We start from the raw sequence: 21,176 nt of genomic DNA, 5'->3' as shown, positions 1-21,176 counted from the left end.
TTTAATTCATATAGGAAGGTAATCAATTCATATTGAAGATATTTAATCGATTTATTGTTTCAGTATTTTGTGTCAGGCTGTACAATTTGCATTTTAGTTCAGGAAACCACTTAAAATAATAATAATTATGTTTGTTTTTATTTCCCGTGATTTTCTTTTAATATTAAAGTGGAAAATGTGAACAGGAATATTCCAAATATTTCACAGGGGTGGATGTGTTTAGTTTACAAGGCTGAGGGAATGCAGTAAGACACACAAATGTAATTTATTTCATAATCTATTTAAAATTCAACCTGCTATTACATGGATTTGTTAAAGGTAAAAAAATATATATATTTTATATTATTACAATGTCGTAAAGTTGTAATGTACACTGGGATTTGTTTTATGTGGGGGGGGTGGGAATCTAAGTTTTTTGTTATAGTTTTTCATTTTTTTGTGAAAAATTGAGTATTAAATAAAAACATTTTTTAATGTGTAAGAGGAAAATTGACGGAACCACCCCTCCCTCCATGTATTGGAATCGCCCTTGTGTAATGCTCTGGTATGTGAGTGAGTTCAAAAACGTAGATTAAAACACTATTATAGGCGGGAACAGGGGCTGGAAATGATGTAAAGATCGCAGCGTGCAGTCTTCCGGTCAGCGGTCTGCATAACACGAATGAAGTAACAACATCCGGGGAATTTTTGCAGCGTGCGTCGGTGCGAGTGCGCGCACGTACGCACGCTGGAACGGTGCTTGACATGGCGGCTGTGAATTGAAAAAGCGTGTGGAATGCGCGGGCATGTGCGTGTGCATGTGTACGCTGCGGTCCGGTGAACTGAGACTGTGTCCAGCGCAAAATCTTGATTTTATTTTGCTTTTATTTCACAAACTTGGCGAGAAACTGCTCATATAAAACATGGACAGCGATGACGACAATGTGGAGGAGATTGTAGAAGGTAAGATCGCCATCCATATTTATAAAGGCTTGGGGTTTTTTTTTGGCGGTATTGAGTCAGGGCGTCGGAATTTGTAATAAAATTATATACAAACAATATAGAAATTTATTTTAATTCAGTCTAAAAGAGGGAAAACATTAGTCTTATTTTGGCTATTCATTTGTCCTGGTCAGAATTTAGGAAATACTTTCAGATTTCTTCTTTTTTAATAACCTCATTTGCATGTCCAGAATTTGTGACGTCATAATGTCAAGCCTTTCGTGTATGGCTGGGATTTGATATTATTTCAACTTTATTATCCTTTTTAAAATTCCTAAATCAGAGTTGTCTATATTTATATTTTTATTTATTGATATTATTCATTGAGTGTGTGTGTGTGTGTGTGTGTGTGTGTGTGTGTGTGTGTGTGTGTGTGTGTGTGTATTTTAATGGAAGGAGTCTCCAGCATCCGCATGTTTTGTGGACTAACTCAGAAGAGTGTAAAAATAAACAGGCCGGTGATAGAATGGAGAATTACAGCTGTTACAACTGAAGAAATAACAAGAATTAACTGTTTTTTATAAATTTAGGATTTAATCAAGTAGAAATTGTAGATGTACGGGTGGTACAGACATCCCCGATGTGTTACTTCGCCTCACAGGCAGTAGAGGTGCGTCACTTATTTACATTTATGATATTTGGAGGACGTCTGAGCACAATTCCAACATATAAACCAGCCATGACCTGTGATTTTGACCGTGTTTATTCTTACCATGATGTACTTTTATCATTACAATAATGAAATTTGGAACAATGCTTAATGCTCAATTGACTGACTGTAAATTAGTGCATCCATGAACAAGGTGTAGGATTTGACCTGAAAACTTTGGACAGACCCTTAAAGCCGTGTACAACTTGTTGAGCAGACTTTAGAAATTATTCCCAATTATTCGACACTGTTGAATATATTTCTGTTCTTTTAGGCACAATAGTCCAGTTCATGGTCAATTTTAAGCTCTAGAGCTTGTGTGTGTGTGTGTGTGTGTGTGTGTGTGTGTGTGTGTGTTGGGAAACGAGGGGGGTTGTTTTGTGTGTTTCGTCTGGCTGACGTCGTCTTGTCTCCACAGGCCCGTTAGATGAAGATGAGCTCCCACATGGCTTCTGCACCGTCACCTGCTCGTCTAGTGACCGCTTCGAAGGCCGTTTTGTTCACGGGGAAAAGAACGGAAAGGGCAAATTCTTCTTTTTCGACGGCAGGTGCGAGACTCGCGCAGTGAACTCGTTTTAAAGGCGATGGTTTACAGCTCTGTGTTATTTTCGACACTTACACAAGCCAGAACTTCTCAGACATGTTCATGACTCATATTTCAGATGAGTCAGTGTCTTACACACTCATGCACACAAACTCACAAACACTGCGTATGCACAGACACTCAGACAGACACTCTCACAGACAATGTAGCTGTAATTGGCTTAAAGTGAGTCATATATATATATATATATATATATATATATACTGTAATAAATATATATATATATCTCTCTCTACTGCAAGTCTGGCGATAACTTTAAATCAATAATTATCAGCACGTCGAGGAACTTTGTCCTTGTCTCATGCTTACTGACTGTGTTTTTGTCTTTGTCTGGAATACATACGAGGTGGTATCAAAAAGTTTCGGGACTAGTTTTATAACACGCAAACAGATGGCAGCACAAGGCTGCACGCGCAGTCACAGGGAACACCGACCTTCATAAGCCGGTGTGCCGAACGACATCGTCCAGTGTACATCAGGAGCTGTGCAACCGGTGCTATTCTGAGCAAACCCCTGTCACCGAACTCTCCGGAAACGACATGATCTCACTTCCGCACCCACCCTACTCTCTGGATTTGGCTCCTGCGGACTTCGCCCTGTTCCCGAAGATGAAGATGAAGATGCAGCTCGGAGGTCGGCGTTTTTGACTCCGTTGCGGAGATCCAGCGCCAATCGCAGTCGCTGCTTGAGACGCTTCGAAAAGAAGACTTCTAGGACACGTACGATGGGGGCGCTGTATCGCTGTACAGGAAGACTATTTTGAAGGTGATATTGTGTAAACTTAGATAAATAAAATCGTCTCTTGTAAACAGAGCGAAACTTGACCACCGCATTCAGGAAGAAAAAAAAACATTCCTTTCTATAAAGAAATTGCAGCAGTGTCTACCTAGTGAAGGAAGACTGTGACTGGTATGTGCTTTTTCCACATCCCATTCCACATTTATTCCTCCTTTACTGTTATAATAAGCTCCACTCTTCTGGGAAGATGTTCCACTAGATTTTGTGGAGAATTTGTGCTCAGGTAATGATGTAGGTGAGGTGTGGTGAAGAGGCTGTTCCAATTGATCCCAAAGGGTTGAGGTCAGGAGATCTTCCACACTACTGTACTTGTACTGTGTGTACAAAAGAACCGCGTGGTTTAAAAAGTCAGGTGTCCCAATACTTTTGTTCATATAGTGGTGTATCTGGTTATTAAAAAAACGAATGTACAAGAAAAGTCTTTTACTATAAGAAACATCCTGTTATTTTATTTTTTGTATTTTGATAAATCGTGTCACAATATGTTATTTTTATTGATTTGGCGCCGTCTTACCTCGTTCTTATTCGTGCAGCACTCTAGAGGGCTTCTACGTGGACGATGTGCTCCAGGGGCAGGGTGTGTACACGTACGAGGACGGTGGAGTTCTGCACGGCACCTACGTTGACGGCGAGCTGAACGGTCCTGCTCAGGAGTTCGACCCAGACGGACGTCTGATCTTCAAGGGGCAGTACAAAGATAACATCCGCTGTGGTGTCTGCTGGATCTACTACCCGGTATGGTTTACTGCGTCGTCGTCGTTGTTGTTGTTTCGAGGAGATGCAGGTCTGTAACCGGACGCTTGTTCTGGCGCGTAGGACCGAGGCTGTGTGGTGGGCGAGGTCAACGAGGACGGCGAGATGACGGGCAAAGCCGTGGCTTACGTTTACCCTGACGGACGCACAGCTCTGTACGGGAGCTTCGTGGACGGCGAGCTCATCGAGGCCCAACTGGCCACGCTGATCGCTCAGGAGAACGGCAGACCTCATTTCACTGTTCATTCTGACAGTCAGTAACACTGCAGGCTCCCTTCAGCGATCGGATTGGGTCTTAATGGAATATTTGAGAGTTTATCCCTTACAAATAGCACAGACGTCCATTAAATGATCATTACCTCATATGAGACCTATAGGACTCCTTGCGATCCCATTGCAAAAGTTTGGCACCATATATCTTAAATCCTCAAGCTCCATTATGATGTCATACCAGATATATGGAAACCTTATCCAACTGTTACAAACCGCTGACAAGAGCAAGCCGGTAATTTACTAAGCAAGATTAATATTTTCATACTGTGATCGGGCATCGGTACAGACTCTAAAACCAGTTTAGTTTTTGTCCTCATAGGGTTGCTTTTTTTTTCTTTTCTTACAGAGCCTGCCAGAAGTTTGGAAAGACCTAGGCTTTTATGGTTTTCGAGACACACACACATGTTCCTTTCGTTTGCAAAAAAACACAAGAATTGAATAGTGAATGACTGAAAGTTCTGTGGAGTCCAAATTTCACTTTTTGGCTCTAACAAGAACTTCTATAAGAGAGAGATAAGATTTACAGACATTTATGGACATTTATAGAGCTGTTTGGTCGAACCGATGACCGAGTTTGTTGCTTAGAAACTAAAGAAACATGCACGTGTCTTCTGAAAAAGCACAAACTTCAAATTTGTATGTGGACTGGAGTTTTCTAATCTCTATGTTGAACAAAAAAAGTTTTCAATACTGATGAGAACTTTTTCCCTTTTTTTCCTGCCTCTTAGGTCCTGTTTACTTCTATGACAAACCCACTTCCTGTTGTATCGCTGCTCACAAAACGCTACTCGACCCCTATGAGAGCCAATGGTTGGTATAATCCAGAACCTTTAAAATCGTTTTCAACCAAATGAGGGAGTTTCGAGACTAGCGCGCCACAGATCCGGTTGTTTTTCACCGAATGTCCTCCCTCAGACACATTAAAACCTGCCAGTAGATGGTCTTTCCTTTGTCCTGTTGTGAAGGTCTTCCTGATCTCTCGTCATCTTCCGCTTAAAACACTTAGAATGACTAATTGCACCATCGCCTTAAACTTTCGAAACATGTCAGACGTTTCCCAATTTCTTTGTTCCAACATGCTGTCCATGATGAAATCGCAGACGTGGAAACACACATGGACAGAATAACATCATGTACACAGGACGATGTCTTTTGACACTCTGACTTATGAAGGTCGGTGCTCCCTGTGACTGTGCGTGCAGCCTTGTGCTGCCACCTGTTGGCGTGTAACAAAACTAGTCTCGAAACCTTTTTGCTACCACCTCGTAGACATATTATACAATAGCTATATATATTTATACACCCCCCCCCCCAATTAAACTAAATCATTTTACATAATTAACTTTATTAAGTAAAACGTGTAAAGCAACTAGCTAGTGATTTGTGGGGAAACTGATGTGCAAATGAGTCACTAATTAGGCTAATTGGTTCTTCATTGTTTGTAAAGGGGGGAAAAAATCAGGAAAAATACGTCTCTTTTTTAAAATCAGCTTGATAAAGGAGGACCAACATGGCAACCAAGGTCCATAATGTAATATACACAAACCTCAACATCACAATTGATTTGTCTTTATTTCCTGAATAAAAGCTACGGCTGTCTTTGCTCTGAGTTGTGCCAGGTTCAGGCTTTAACTCGGTGACTCCAGAAAAACAATTGTCCATGGTTTTAATGTGATTAATGAGCGATTTGGCAACGTCTGCATTGTTCTAACGAGTCAAACCCGGCTTGCTTTTTCTGAAATCCACTGGAGGTGTCATACCCATATTACAGTGTACTGGCAGTGTACTTTATTCCTTCGTATAAATGGACTGTATGTGTATTAGGGGTGTAAGTATTAAGAATTTCTCTTTAAAGGAGAAAATCCTGACAATTTTCATATCGAGAGAGTGATATCTAGTATAAAGGATGAAATTAATGAAGACATAATTAAAACAGTTAAGTAGATCATATCTTTTAGAAAATCAATTGTAAAACACACACGGCACATCTGTAATACCCAAATGGGATCTAACAAATGTAAACTATTTCATTGGATTTTTACTATTTCTATCATTTAATTTAATCGATTTAATTTGTGCCAATTGAATCACTTCATTTAAACAATATAATCGTGTATTGCATAAATTTTATTTGTTCTATTTTTCATAAAATATTATAAATAAAAAATAAATAATACTTTAAAAAATTTAAACTGTTAAAATTTTGATCAGAAATATTAATAATACAAATTTTTTTTAAAATGTTAATAAAAAAATAACCATTTTATGTTTCGCATTTCATCCCCGTTCACTGAATCGTGAATTTTGTGTGAGGTTACACACCTAATGTGTATAATGTAATATATTTTCATTACATCAGCTAAAGTTGTATGTAGATGCACTATATGGACAAAAGTATTGGGACACCTGAGTTTTCCAGCCATTTATGGTTCTTCCACAAACTGTAGCCACAAAGCTGGAGGCACTTTGGGACGTCCCAAAGTGCCGTCCCAAAGTGCCTTGTCCCTTCACTTTTAAACACCTATGGGATTAATTTGAAAACTGACTGCACACCAGGCCTCCTCACCTCACCCACATGTTGCACAAATCCCTATAAAATCTAGTGAAACATCTTCCCAGAAGAGTGGAGGTTATTCTAACAAGAAATGGAGACTAAATGTGGAATAGGATGTTCTAAAAGCATCAATCTTCAGGTCAGGTCTCCACAAACCTTTGTCCCTATAGTGTAGTATGAGTGGAGACTTTTTACACTCACCCTGTAACACTTTCTAATACAAGTACACCATGGATTAAACACACTCCTGGCTACGTGTGTGTGTGTGTGTGTGTGTGTGTGTGTGTGTGTGTGTGTGTGTGTGTGTGTGTGTGTGTGTGTGTGTGTGTGTGTGTGTGTGTGTTTACGACAGTGCGTATGTGGGGCAGTCGCTGATCTCTGGAGCAGGAGAAGGTCTGTTCGCCAAAACTGACGCAGATCCCGACACAATCATGGCCTTTTACAACGGAGTGCGCATCACACACACTGAGGTGTGTGTGTGTTTTGTGTTATTATTATGTACATCAAAATTTGAATATGAAAAATTTAATTATATGTTTTGTTGTGACTGGAAATTAAACTGCTTCTTCCCCAAAACATTTAAAGCTGCAGTTTGTCATTTTAAAAACCGGCTCTTGATCTATATTAAACTAGCTATACAGCTATACAAAATCTAAATCTGTCACAAAAATGTTATTCTCAAATCTCATATTTCTTCAAAAATATCTATCGAAAATTGCACCCAATTGGATTTTGGTTCATGCTTCTGTTTAGACTTTTCTGGCCCAGAAATGGTCTTGATCTCTTCTCCCAGCCGAAGCAGAGCCATGTCTGTTTTTTTTAATGCAATGCACATGTGGTTATTAGGAGTTTTAGAAAATGGGTTATATTTTCATTGTGTTAAACCTCACAGGTAGCAGGGGAACTCCTAAAATGATCATTTTCTCTACACTTGTACTGATGAAAATTAAAACTATACGAGTTTTGTCGTGTTTTGCCAGGTGGACGCTCGTGATTGGTCCCTGAATGGGAACACCATTTCGCTAGACGAGGACACGGTGATCGATGTTCCTGAACCTTTTACCCGTACAGAGTATTACTGTGCATCCCTTGGACACAAAGCCAATCACTCGTTTACCCCCAACTGCAAATACGACCCGTGAGTGTAAAATGATGTGTGAATTGAATGTAGTGTGTTAAGCACTGCATCGTTCAAAAGCTGTTGTGGAATTCAGAGAGCATTGTGCTTAATTGCGTGTTTAGGGCTTTAAACACAACAGTAATCATAATAACTAAATAATAAAAATAATAAATACTGTAATCATAATAACTCGGTAAACTTGTGGTGCCGTGACCCAGAACACTTGGTAATTAAGGTTATAATCTAATCACATGTTTGCAGGCAAATTGATTCAAGAGGGAATAATTATTTTTGCCATTTCCAAGGGTAAAAGGCTTTTTACTTGTCACATGTACATTACTTCACAGTGAAATTTATTTTTCGCATATCCCAATGATGTTAGAAAGCTGGGGTCCGAGCACAGGGTCAGCCATTGTACAGCACCCCTGGAGTACAGACGTTTAAGGGCCGTGCTCAAGGGCCCAAGAGTGGCAGCTTGGCGATGTTGGGGCTTGAACCCCCGATCTACCAATCGGTGACCCTTAACCACTGAGCTACCATCTTCCAGTTTTCAGCAAAGGTTTTTGCACATCTCCTCTCTATGCCACTACCTTTTTATTTTTAATTTGAACCATCATAGATGTTTCTGTATCTATAAAGATTAAGATTCATATAGAAATTCACACCAGGTTTTGATGTTTTTTGCAATTGAAGAACATTCACACTTCACATCTATGGTTTATTGTGTACTGCTTTTGGAGTGGGTTTTATACTAAGTTCTAAACGCTGACTATATTTGGTTGGAGATACAGTGCCTTGCGAAAGTATTCGGCCCCCTTGAACTTTGCGACCTTTTGCCACATTTCAGGCTTCAAACATAAAGATTATAAAACTGTAATTTTTTGTGAAGAATCAACAACAAGTGGGACACAATCATGAAGTGGAACGAATTTTATTGGATATTTCAAACTTTTTTAACAAATAAAAAACTGAAAAATTGGGCGTGCAAAATTATTCAGCCCCCTTTACTTTCAGTGCAGCAAACTCTCTCCAGAAGTTCAGTGAGGATCTCTGAATGATCCAATGTTGACCTAAATGACTAATGATGATAAATAGAATCCACCTGTGTGTAATCAAGTCTCCGTATAAATGCACCTGCACTGTGATAGTCTCAGAGGTCCGTTTAAAGCGCAGAGAGCATCGTAAATAACAAGGACCACACCAGGCAGGTCCGAAATACTGTTGTGGAGAAGTTTAAAGTCGGATTTGGATACAAAAAGATTTCCCAAGCTTTAAACATCCCAAGGAGCACTGTGCAAGCGATAATATTGAAATGGAAGGAGTATCAGACCACTGCAAATCTACCAAGACCTGGCCGTCCCTCTAAACCTTCAGCTCATACAAGGAGAAGACTGATCAGAGATGCAGCCAAGATACCCATGATCACTCTGGATGAACTGCAGAGATCTACAGCTGAGGTGGGAGACTCTGTCCATAGGACAACAATCAGTCGTATACTGCACAAATCTGGCCTTTATGGAAGAGTGGCAAGAAGAAAGCCATTACTTAAAGATATCCATAAAAAGTGTCATTTAAAGTTTGCCACAAGCCACCTGGGAGACACACCAAACATGTGGAAGAAGGTGCTCTGGTCAGATGAAACCAAAATCTAACTTTTTGGCAACAATGCAAAACGTTATGTTTGGCGTAAAAGCAACACAGCTCATCACCCTGAACACACCATCACCACTGTGAAACATGGTGGTGGCAGCATCATGGTTTGGGACTGCTTTTGTTCAGCAGGGACAGGGAAGATAGTTCAAATTAATGGGAAGATGGATGGAGCCAAATACAGGACCATTCTGGAAGAAACCCTGATGGAGTCTGCAAAAGACCTGAGACTGGGACGGAGATTTGTCTTCCAACAACACAATGATCCAAAACATAAAGCAAAATCTACAATGGAATGGTTCACAAATAAACATATCCAGGTGTTAGAATGGCCAAGTCAAAGTCCAGACCTGAATCCAATCGAGAATCTGTGAAAAGAACTGAAAACTGCTGTTCACAAATGCTCTCCATCCAACCTCACTGAGCTCGAGCTGTTTTGCAAGGAGGAATGGGCAAAGATTTCAGTCTCTCGATGTGCAAAACTGATAGAGACATACCCCAAGAGACTTACAGCTGTAATCGCAGCAAAAGGTGGCGCTACAAAGTATTAACTTAAGGGGGCTGAATAATTTTGCACGCCCAATTTTTCAGTTTTTTATTTGTTAAAAAAGTTTGAAATATCCAATAAATTTCGTTTCACTTCATGATTGTGTCCCACTTGTTGTTGATTCTTTACAAAAAATTACAGTTTTATATCTTTTTGTTTGAAGCCTGAAATGTGGCAAAAGGTCGCAAAGTTCAAGGGGGCCGAATACTTTCGCAAGGCACTGTACCTGTAGGTTAAAACTTAGTTTTTAATATTGTGTTATTTTAGTTTTGTTCCAAAAACTTTCACGTACTCGACAAATTAGAAACATCCAACAGGTAAACATTTTGTCCTCAAAGTTGATGTTAAAAGCAGGATAAATGGGCGGAAGGATTTAAGCGAGTTTGACAAATTGTGACGTCTAGACATCCAGACGTCTGGGTCAGAGCATCTCCAAAACTGCAGCTCTTGTGGGATGTTCCTGGTCTGCAGTGGTTAGTATCTATCAAAAGTGCTCCAAAGAAGGAACAGTGGAGAACCGGCGACAGGGTCGTGGGCGGCCGAGAATCATTGATGCACGTGAGGAGCGAGGCCTGGTCAATGTGGTCCGATCCAACAGATGAGCTCCTGTAGCTCAAACTGCTGAAGAATTTCATGCTGTTAATGTTCAGAGGTTCAGGAGAGTTTTGGCAGCAAAAGGGGGACCAAAAACAATATTAGACAGGTGGTCATAACGTTATGCTGATCGGTGCATCTTCACCTTGCCTTTTGTCTTTCTCGTTGTTTTTTAGGTTTGTTCATCCTCGCTTCGGGCCGATAAAATGCGTCCGGACAATCCGAGCAGTTAGAAAAGATGAAGAACTCACAGTCGCATACGGTTACGACCATGATTCTTCTGGGAAATCGGGTCCGGAGGCTCCCGACTGGTACAAACGGGAGCTGCGCGGGTTTCAGCAAAGAGAAGCAGAAAGGGAAGCGAAGGACTAAAAACAAACAAACAACTTTTTCATGCCAAGCATCACCTAAACCTGCCTCTTTTACTGTCTTGCTGTTAGCTAAATAACTTTGTATTTAATATATTGTGCATAACCTGCTCTCTTTATCGTTCTCATTTGGTAGGAAGCAAAATGCTTGGCTTTTACAGAATCTTGTACTAAATAACGAAGGTGCTACGATGTGTACAGATCTTAACAACCTGCATCCTGAATGCAGTGATATATAACGACCGACTGAAGCACAGCATGACGTGAATTAGCTCCATGGCTCCTCTTACTCATCCGAAGTGAGAACTATGCACTACCGAGCCCATCGGGTGCTCTTTGCTGCTACGCTAAACCTCTACGAGTCACGGCAATGCAGCCACTTAGTATGTGGTTAAACTCCAATAGCTATCGCTAGTCTCGTTTGTGCGTCAGTGCAGTTTTCACAATGCAGCATTGTCTCTTTGGCTTCGGACTACTTGAACTAGTTAACTCTAGATTCTCTTTACAATTCAATCAACAGTATTAGAACCGCACAGTAAATGTTTCATTTTTGCCTTTGTATTAAAGTGTGAAAGTGAGTGAAGTGTGAAAGCGTGTCAGAGTGAGAGAAATACGTAGCAGATCAAAATAAGAAATGAATTCAGGTCTTTGATATGCAGTATCTCTAATCCGGGATTTATCAATAAAACTTTAAAACATGACAGTCGTCGTCCTTTTATTACAATGTACATATTACAGCGGAACAACCGCTTGTTCATGCAGATACCCTCTCATTGGTCAGCAGTGCAGATTGTACTGTATAATCATGCAGATACAGGTTTCAGATGTTTACTTAAAGCAGGGGTCCAAAAAACATTTTTTTTTTTGAGAGGGCCACAGAATTTTTCCTTTCTTTAATGGGGACCCGGGTCAGGGTGACTTGCCAGTATTATAGTGGAGATTTAATGATTTTAAATGTATTTATTTTATACAATGAAATAATACTAGATAAGTTTTTGTTATGAAATGAGCATTACGTTTCTGAAAAGCAAAAGATTATTATTACTCATAATAAAAACCATTTCATTAATTAATATTGAAATCAAAACATTTACTTATGCACATGCATAGAGGGCGAATCGAACAAATAACTAAATTATGTTAATAACAAGAGGTCGACAAATAGTTGATTTTACCGATAGCTCGTTCGGATCGTACTTGCGGATAGTTTTTCAAATGTATACTGGATAAAAAACAAACATAACACTCGATGTAAAATAGTATTGAACTGTCTCACAAAAATAAAAACGGTACTAAATCATAAAAAATTTGCTTGTCTTTAATAAATATAATTATATAATTAATCAATTAGCAATAATACATATAATATAGCGCTCTCCGTGCAGCACGCAGTCTCGTAAAAACTAACAGCACGTGGCATCAGCGATTCGCCTCTAGAGGCCGCTCTTGTAATGACAGGCCGACCAGAAAACGGAAAAACTATTGGTATGGATTTTTAATAACTAATGGACATTTCAGTTTGAAAGCCAACCTTTATTATTAAATACAGATATGAAATAAGTAATTCAATTAAAAAAAATATGTCTCTGGCATTGTTTAGAGGGACGTTTCGAATGTGGGGGCAGGCAGTTTGTTGACCACTGACTCAAAAAATATTTCAGTGCCTATTGGGATTTTTCACCTACAACAGTTTTAGGAGTTTATATAGAAGGGCACTTAAATAACCTTTTTTTTACATTTAAGGTGAGCATAAAAGCATCTCAGAACACACAACTTGTTGACGAACAAGGCTACAAGAAGACCAACTCAGGTTGCACTCTGGTAAAGGGAAGCTGAAGCTACAGTTGGGGGAAATGAAATCTGGTAAACCAAAAAGGTATAGAAGATACAGATTTATATAGAAAGTCGCATTAGGTTTTGTCTTAACTTTGGCATTCGAGGAACATTCACACTATTCAGCTATGGTTTACTGTGGAGTAGTTTTTCAAACTGAGATCTAAATCCTGACTGTATTTGGTTGGAGATACACATGACCTACATAATACTGTGCTATTTAAATCTTGCTCCAACCATAGAACTTGAAACCTCTGGCCAGACTAGACAGTTACAGATTAGGAAAAACTGCCCAGTGCCATTGAGTAGTTTAGCCCAAATGTGAGTGTATAAATGAAAGAATAGTATGGTAGCTATAAATAATGAGACAAATTGGTTGATAATAAAAGGAAAATGGATTTAGATTGGGTGAGTGTGAAGACCAAGTCATCTGATGCAGCACTCCATCACCGTCCTTCTTGAAGATCTCTTAAATAACATAGATGTCTGTTTGGGGTCATTGTCATGTTAGAAAATAAGTTATTTTCCCACTTAGTGCAAACCAGATGGGATAGATAGCATTTTTACTAAATTAAATCACCAACAGCGTCACCAGAAAAGCAACCCCACACAATCCCAAACATGGACTCAACAGAACAAAGCAGTTTTCCACTAATCTAGTAGCAAGTTTCTTCTGCCTGTTGTTTTTCCAAAGTAATAGTTCCTTTGCCACAATTTGACTGAGTAGGCTTGACTCATGCAGTCTTCTCTGAACACTGGATGTTGAAATATGTCTACCACTTGAACTCTGAGAGACATTAATGTAAATTTGTTGGTTTGGAGGCTAGTAATTCTTATAATCTTATCGTCTGCAGCAGAGGTAGCTCTTGGTATTTCTTTTCTCAGACAGTCTTGATTTTCTGCCATAATACAGATTTGTACAGTAGCACTAATAGGGTTATTGACCCTGTATTCACTCTTTCCTCTGCACAACATAACTGACAGTCTAAAACACTTTAAGAAGGCAAGAGATGTCACAAATGAACTCTCGATAAGGCAATCCTGAACTGAAAACCATTCCAGGTGGATAGCTCGTGAATGTGATTAGGGAATGCCATGAGTTTGCCAAGCTGGCATCAAAGCTAAGTGTAGTTAATGTAATGTAAAATGTAATTATTGTAATGTATGTATCTAAAATATACAACATATTCTGGATTAACACTTTTTTGTTTGCTACATAATTCCATACATGTTCTTTAATAGTTTGGATGTCTTCAGAATTAGTGTAAAATGAAAATAATACAAATAAAGAAAAAAAAAAAACATTGGAGGAGAAGGTGTACACAAACTTTGGACTGGTGCTGTATAGATATGATCAAATACTGTGAGTCAACCAGGTTAACCCCGCCCACTCCGACGGAAAACAGGGAAGGGGCGTGGCCTGTACGCTGCACCTGCGCTGCTTGTAGGTAAATGACGCGCTGGATTCGGATCCCGGAAGTGACGAACCGCTGTGGAGAGAAGAAGTGGGAGGTAAAGTCGCTTGTTTTGTGGTCGTCTTGGGTCTCGTGTGTGTGTGTGTGTGTGTGTGTGTGTGTGTGTGTGTGTGTGTGTGTGTGTGTGTGTGTGTGTGTGTGTGTGTGTGTGTGTGTGTGTGTGTGTGTGTGTGTGTGTGTGTGTGTGTGTGTGTGTGTGTGTGTGTGTGTGTGTGTGTGTGTGTGTGTGTGTGTGTGTGTGTGTGTGTGTGTGTGTGTGTGTTTTGAAGCTGCAGTGAGTACTTGTGGACATTAATGTGCAGCTGTAGGTGAGTTTCTTTTGTCAGAAGAGACAATAAGAGGGTTCAGGTACTTTGCTTTCATATATTTGGACTAATTAGAGGTAATAATCTATTTAAACCCTATACACACACACACACACACACACACACACACACACACACACACACCCCAATACCAATCAGTCTGCCAATACAGTTATGACTCTTTGATCATTATCAGCCTGAACTTCTTCAGCAGTTTGAGCTACAGAAGCTCGTCTGTTGGATCGGACCACACGGACCAGCCTTTCAACGATCCTCGGCCGTCCACATCCCTGTAACCGGTTCACCAATGTTCCTTCATTGGAGCACTTTTGATAGACCACTGCAGACCAGGAACATCCCACACCAGCTGCAGATTTGGAGATGCTCTGACCCAAATGTCTAGACGTCACAATTTGTCAAACTCGCTCAAATCCTTACGCCCATTTTTCCTGCTTCTAACATCAACTTTGAGGACAAAATGTTCACTTGCTGCCTAATAAATAAATCCACCCACTAACAGGAGCCATGATAAAGATAATCAGTGTTCTACACTTCAAAGGTTATAATGTCATAATATCTATAATATAAACATTATGTGTATATATGTGTGTGTGATCCAGTGGGAAAGTGTTTATAGGAGAAATTCAACAAGAAAATATACGGTATACTAAAAATCTTTTATTTTCTCTCATTAGATTTCCTGGTGTGTCTCTGGAGCCCTGAGAGCATGGAGCGTTACAGATACTACATCCTAAACCAGAAGCTGGCGGTGGTGGTAGGAGTCCTGCAGGTGGCGTGTGCCGGCGTGTGTGTGGTTTGTGGTTTTATAGACGCGGTGTTTCGTATGAACACGACCCTCAGTGAGACCAGAGCTCCACTGTGGGCCGGACTGGTGAGTAAAAACCGTCTCGGTAATTAGTCACACGCTCTGGACCACGTCATGGGCTGTGAATCATTAACGTGATATGTTTGCTTTTGTAGGACTTAATAACTGTGCTTCTTTATTGTTGTTTTTGTTTAGATCATGGCCATTCCTGGGGTGTTTGCGCTTTTTGCCTCACAAATGAAAAACCCAACGCTGGTGAGTTTCCGATTATCGTGCACTGTGGTCATTTATAGTTTATCTGTTTTGTCTGATTAAAGTTTGATACTTTATAGTAAAATTAATCCTAGACGTTAAATAAAGTTTAAATTAAAATACACAGAGTTTTTGAAGAAAGCATTTGAACAAGAAAATGATCAAGAAACCATACTGCTACTTTTTTAATAATATTTAATGCTTTTAGTATAAAATGTAAACAAATCTATCTAACTACTATCAACATTTTGAATAAAAATCTCTTTAAGAATGAATGTAGAAGCTCTAGAAGCTGAGATGTTTGATTCTGAACTAAAACATTTTTTTACATTACATTGGATGCATTTGGTAGAATAAACTTTTCCCTTCACTGAGACTATGAGACCCAAACCTGGACAATGCTCCTGTGCACAAAGTCAACTCCACGCAGATATGGTTTACATGGGTTAAAGTGGAAGTTCTCCTGCTATAGAGCTCTCACCTTATGAAATATTTGGGATGAATTTTTCCCACTGACTGCACCACAGGCCTCCTCAACTCATACCCACGAGTACGTGACTCTACAGGCAACCTTGTGACTGAATAAATCTCGCAGATATTTCCACAAAATCTAGTGAAACATCTTCCCAGAATAGTGGAGGTTCTTATAAGAGCAAATGGGGATTAAATGTGGAATAAATGTGGAAATCTTATAGTTGGGTGTCCACAAACTTTTGTCCGAACAGTGTATATAAATGGCAGTAAGTGTATGATGCAAATATTTCACGTTGAGCACTCGTTTTTGGAATAATGTGTTAAAAATGTGTTGAAAAATTTTAATGAAACCACTAATCTTTTACGAAATATTTACAGTGCCATGTATAAAATGCTCAACATCAACTGTTTTTGGACACTTACTTCGTCTAGCAACCAGTAAACTTGCTGATTTGTGATTTTTTTACACAAAAGCCAAAGCTGGAAGAAATGAGCTTGAAAGAATTGATTACATTTTATATATAGGATTCCCTTTAAAGAATCTTTTAAACCCGTCTATTTCTCTATCCGTTCTTTCAGGTCTCCATCATGATCATTTCGTGCGTCGTCTCGCACGTCGCCACTGTGATCGTATTCGTTTACGCTGGCGCAACGCTCAGTTACGGAGAGGAAGATGATGAACTTTTTCACCCCCGTCACATCACTGAAGTGGTACAACCTTTTTTTGCATTACACTATTTTGTGTATTTCGTTCCCTACGAACTGACGGATTTCTGTAATGGTACAGCTGCTGAGATTTATTCTTGTGCGTGTGTGTGTGCGTGTGTGCGTGTGTGCGTGTGTGCGTGTGTGTGTGTGTGTCCTGTACAGAAGTTTGTCCTGAGCCGCATGGTGAAGGGAGCAAACGGCACCATGGTGTTAGCCGGAGTCAGTTCTCTGATCTTCTCATCCCTCATCATGTACGTGGGATGCCGCAGTCTGCCGCTCTGTGGCTGCTATGATTCAGTCACGGGCATGGTGAGTACACGTGCACACACACTCACGTGTGTGTACCTAAATATAAAACACAGCATCAGATATGAAGCAGATGAAATATATTTTTGTGCGAGCAAATACACACACACACACACATCTGATACTGTGATTTATATTATTGGGTGGAAATGTCTTGGATATTTATTACATTCCTGGGTTCATTGAGGGCTTTTTCTAGAAAGATTTATTCCAGTGTCTGTTTGTGTGTCTGTTTTATAGGAGACACTTGTTCCTCAGAGTGATCCGAGTACTTCAGGTGAACTGGTTTGTTCCTGGCATGGTGAGTTTATTTTGTTTTTTGTGTGTGTGTGTGTGTGTGTGTGTGTGTGTACGTACAGATTGTTGTGTATATATTTTTATTAAAAACCTTTTAAGATGTAAGACGGTTAACAAAGAAATGTCGAAAACAAAGTTTATAAAAAAAAAAAAAAAAAAACGAAATACTTTAAAAATAGAATATGATGAAATAACGATTAAAGAACATATTAAATAATCAAATAAAATATTAAACCATTTATATTATATAATTAATAATCAATAAATGTATTTGTTTCTAATTTCAGTGTATTTGCAACATTTCTGAATAATAATTTCTTACTTATATTACTAACAATTTATTGACATTGAATATTAAAATACAATTATAACTAACATAAGCTACAATATTTATTATATATTATAGTTTATTTTATATTATTATATACAATTGTAATAGTTTATATTTTTCTAATATTTTTACAAATGTAATGAATATTATTATTATTATTATTTTTACAATTTCTTTTGCATAATTTGATTCAATTATTTGTTTAAAAAAAAGTTTAAAAAGAAAAAAAAAGAAATGACCCTTCAGGTGAATGTGTTTGGAATCAGTGATGAGACGCTGCTGTACGTCCTGCAGGTGGAGACGAGCGGGTGTTGAACTCTCCCTTGTCGTTCATGGAAATCTGCCCCGGACAGGAACAGGAACTTTCTGCACTTCCTCCATACAGCAGAATCGCGTAGGCACTGAAGTGCGCAGTCCTGAGCGCCAACACGCGATGGAGAGTGAAATCTTGTCTCAGGAGATGAAGCCTCTGACTTCCATTCCAAACATTTCCTTCCTCATGCACTACTTTCTACTGACTGATGATCTTAAGTGCCATTTTACTGTATGCAAAGTTTGTTTTTATCGTTCTAATTTATGTAATTTATATCCAGATGCCTGTATATATTGTGAAATAATCACCGGATTTGTAATTAATAGTTTTTACCAGTTTTGAGACGTAAAGTCTTTTTCTTATAGGATGAAATCTGAGCGCTTTTTTTTATTGCTATTAATAAAAAATAAAAAAATAAAATAAAAACAGTTAACTCTGTGATTTTTCTCCATACAGGTGAAGTAATTCATAAAAAAAAAGTTGAGTTAAAGTTTGTGTCCCCTAAATTAGTTGTGGGCTACAAATTATATTCATTTCCAAAAGTTGAAAATGTTTGTTTTTATTTTTAATTTCTGGAAATGAAAATCAAAAAACGTGTATATTCTCTGGCCATAATTCATAATATGATTATGCATGATATCTGAATTTTAGTATAATTGAACTATATAGTGACAAAATATCACAAAAACACTAGATAGAGAAAAGTTTGTGGACACCATAAGATCAGCATGTGCTTCTTTCTGAAGGTCCTATTCGAAATTTAGTCTCCGTTTGTCATTATAATAACTTCTGTGATGTTCCACCAGATTTTGGAGTGTGTTTCTGAAGATACATTTAGATCCATTCAGCCACAAGGGCTTTAGTAACTTAAGTAAGGTAAGGTACATTGAGTTTTTTATATATATATATATATATATATATATATATATATATATATATATATATATATATATATATATATATATATATATCTCATTAATGACACGTTAATGCAAATAAAATTTAACGCCACTAATTTTATTCTGTTTAACCATTTTTACTAACGATAAAGAAATAAATATAGGGCGAAATTAAAAACATCGCAACACACATTTATTCACGACGTCAATTCTATACTGAGATTAAAAAATTATTATAAACTCCACCACTCCAAAATTATTTTCAATCACTAAATATTAGTTTTACTGACGTACCAAGACTCAAATCAAGCACCAAAACCCGCCACGCCGCAAAACGTCCGGCAATTAAAACCGTCCGTGTGGAAACGCAGCAAAAGTTCCGTTTGGTGTCCTGATGATTCGTGTAATTTAAAACACTATCATTACTTTCAAACTTTAACAAGAATATTTAGTCTTTATGCTCTATGTTGAGTTTGGTTTCACTAAAAATAAACATATTAAAGCATAAATAATCGTCTGTGTACATGTTGATTAGAGTATTAAAAATTTGAAAAGTATTAATTTATACAGATAAAAATGTGCCATTAAATTAACTTATTAACTTAAAATATTTTAATCGATTGAGAGCACTAAGATAGATAGATAGATAGATAGATAGATAGATAGATAGATAGATAGATAGATTTTTTTATTGAAATCATTACACAACAATCATATATGAAATGGAGACTCCCCTTTACTACATATGTTAAAATAAAAAAATACAAGCAATGACCCTCAAAACACAAAATTTACAATAATCCTGAGGCAGACGTCATGCTTTCGGCTTGTCCCATGGCAGGAATCAGACAGAAAATCAAGAACTTCACAGCAAAACTGGACGATTTATGATCGTGTGTAAGACAGATGATGCAGAGACATCGAGTTAAACTGTGTGTGTGTGTGTGTGTGTGTGTGTGTGTGTGTTTACTCACAGGTTTGGCTAAACAGAAAACATTATCGAGGATGAAACGAAAATCTGTTCGACGTCCTGAGAAACAAAATCACCCCCGAGGATTTCAGAGGGTTCGTGTTTTGTGTTGTTTTTAGCCACAGAAATGATATCACATGAAAACGATAAACAAAATGAAGCACTTTCACAAAAAAGCAAAACACATTTCACAACACTGACCCAGAGCCGGTCTGCCCCAAACCGAGTGTCTTCACTGTTATTTATTTATTTATTTCTAAGCATAATCCTGCAGTTAAGTCCAAAAGTTTGCACACCCCTACAATAAAACTTCTATCTTGAGACATCTTAAGTGTATCAGTAACTGAGAAAATACCCAAATAAACCTGCCTCTCAATTTCAGCTTTTAGATCTCCTAAGATATTCATTTTGCCCCCATTGAAGCCCAAATAAAGCAGATTCCTTATACCACATCTTCACCTATTCTCTCTACATTAGATATAAGAGTCAATCCATTCACATGTCGATTGGTGTGCTGATTAATGTTGTTGAATTGTCAACAAATTGAGTTGTTGAAATGTGTTGCTTGGCATGTTTATTGGCGTGTTCATGGGGGTGTGAAAATGCGTGTTCATTGGTGTGTTCACTGGCGTATTGATTTGTATGTTCATTGGCGTGTTCACCGGTGTATTGATTTGTATGTTCATTGGCGTATTGATTTGTATGTTCATTGGCGTATTGATTTGTATGTTCATTGGCTCGTGTATTGGCGTAAACCCAGGAAGAGGGAGTGTGCACATTTTTGCCTTCTACACTCTGCTCTACATTATTAAATGCACACTTCATTTCCACTGCAACACAAAAGTGAATTGGACGCTCAGGGCAGGCAGAGATATCGCTGTACACTCGCAGTACAGTGAAGTGCAACCACAGGACATGCTGCGGCGACTTCACAATAACGAGCTGAGAGACCGAGACAAATGTAGACGAAACAAAACTGTATTCAGATCTGTAACGCAGACATGCAATGTGTGGGCATGATTTAGCAACACACACACACACGCGGTTGTGGAACCGAGAAGCGAGGTTCCTCACGACGGCAGTTCGAACAGCCTCGATATTCCCTGGTGTGTGGGCCGTTCATCACCACCTGGGGACTTCTTTTTTAAGGCTGAACCTATTTCTTCAAAATGACACACCGATGTTGTAATCGTATTAGCAAAACGGTACGCGATCATGACGTCCTAACTGGTAACGACACAGATATTCTCTTTGCGCAGCACTTACACTATCACCATTCTCCATTATAACCATTAT

At 38.6% G+C, this 21,176-nt stretch overlaps 2 protein-coding genes across 6 annotated transcripts; both read left to right on the top strand.

Moving 5' to 3' along the window:
• Positions 1-36: 36 nt before the first annotated feature.
• On the top strand, positions 37-11,592 carry setd7 (SET domain containing 7, histone lysine methyltransferase). Of its 4 annotated transcripts, XM_083560655.1 has the most exons (9): positions 37-942; positions 2,049-2,178; positions 3,566-3,767; positions 3,849-4,038; positions 4,787-4,868; positions 6,965-7,082; positions 7,593-7,750; positions 8,115-8,291; positions 10,700-11,592. In XM_083560655.1, the coding sequence occupies exons 1-8, from the start codon at positions 903-905 to the stop codon at positions 8,248-8,250; spliced, it is 1,056 nt and encodes a 351-aa protein (XP_083416781.1). In that variant the 5' UTR covers positions 37-902; the 3' UTR covers positions 8,251-8,291; positions 10,700-11,592. The 4 variants fall into 4 exon arrangements, 2 of the variants coding, with proteins under 2 accessions (XP_083416781.1, XP_083416780.1); XR_014536672.1 differs by lacking the exon at positions 8,115-8,291 and having other exon boundaries at positions 3,849-4,290; XR_014536673.1 differs by lacking the exon at positions 8,115-8,291 and having other exon boundaries at positions 3,849-4,290; positions 4,405-4,868.
• A 2,519-nt stretch (positions 11,593-14,111) lies between these two features.
• On the top strand, positions 14,112-18,349 carry LOC310736819 (uncharacterized protein). 2 transcript variants are annotated; one of them, XM_083560675.1, is made up of 7 exons: positions 14,112-14,236; positions 15,200-15,396; positions 15,526-15,585; positions 16,636-16,767; positions 16,927-17,073; positions 17,311-17,347; positions 17,993-18,349. In XM_083560675.1, the coding sequence occupies exons 2-7, from the start codon at positions 15,232-15,234 to the stop codon at positions 18,094-18,096; spliced, it is 645 nt and encodes a 214-aa protein (XP_083416801.1). In that variant the 5' UTR covers positions 14,112-14,236; positions 15,200-15,231; the 3' UTR covers positions 18,097-18,349. The 2 variants fall into 2 exon arrangements, with proteins under 2 accessions (XP_083416801.1, XP_083416800.1); XM_083560674.1 differs by having other exon boundaries at positions 17,311-17,371.
• Positions 18,350-21,176: the final 2,827 nt, after the last annotated feature.

This window comes from Silurus aristotelis (genome assembly GCF_946808225.1).
Source record: "Silurus aristotelis genome assembly, chromosome: 14".
NCBI classification, from domain to species: domain Eukaryota; kingdom Metazoa; phylum Chordata; class Actinopteri; order Siluriformes; family Siluridae; genus Silurus; species Silurus aristotelis.
The sequence above is the reverse complement of the archived record's forward strand: the minus strand, read 5'-3'. Positions and strand labels throughout refer to the sequence as shown.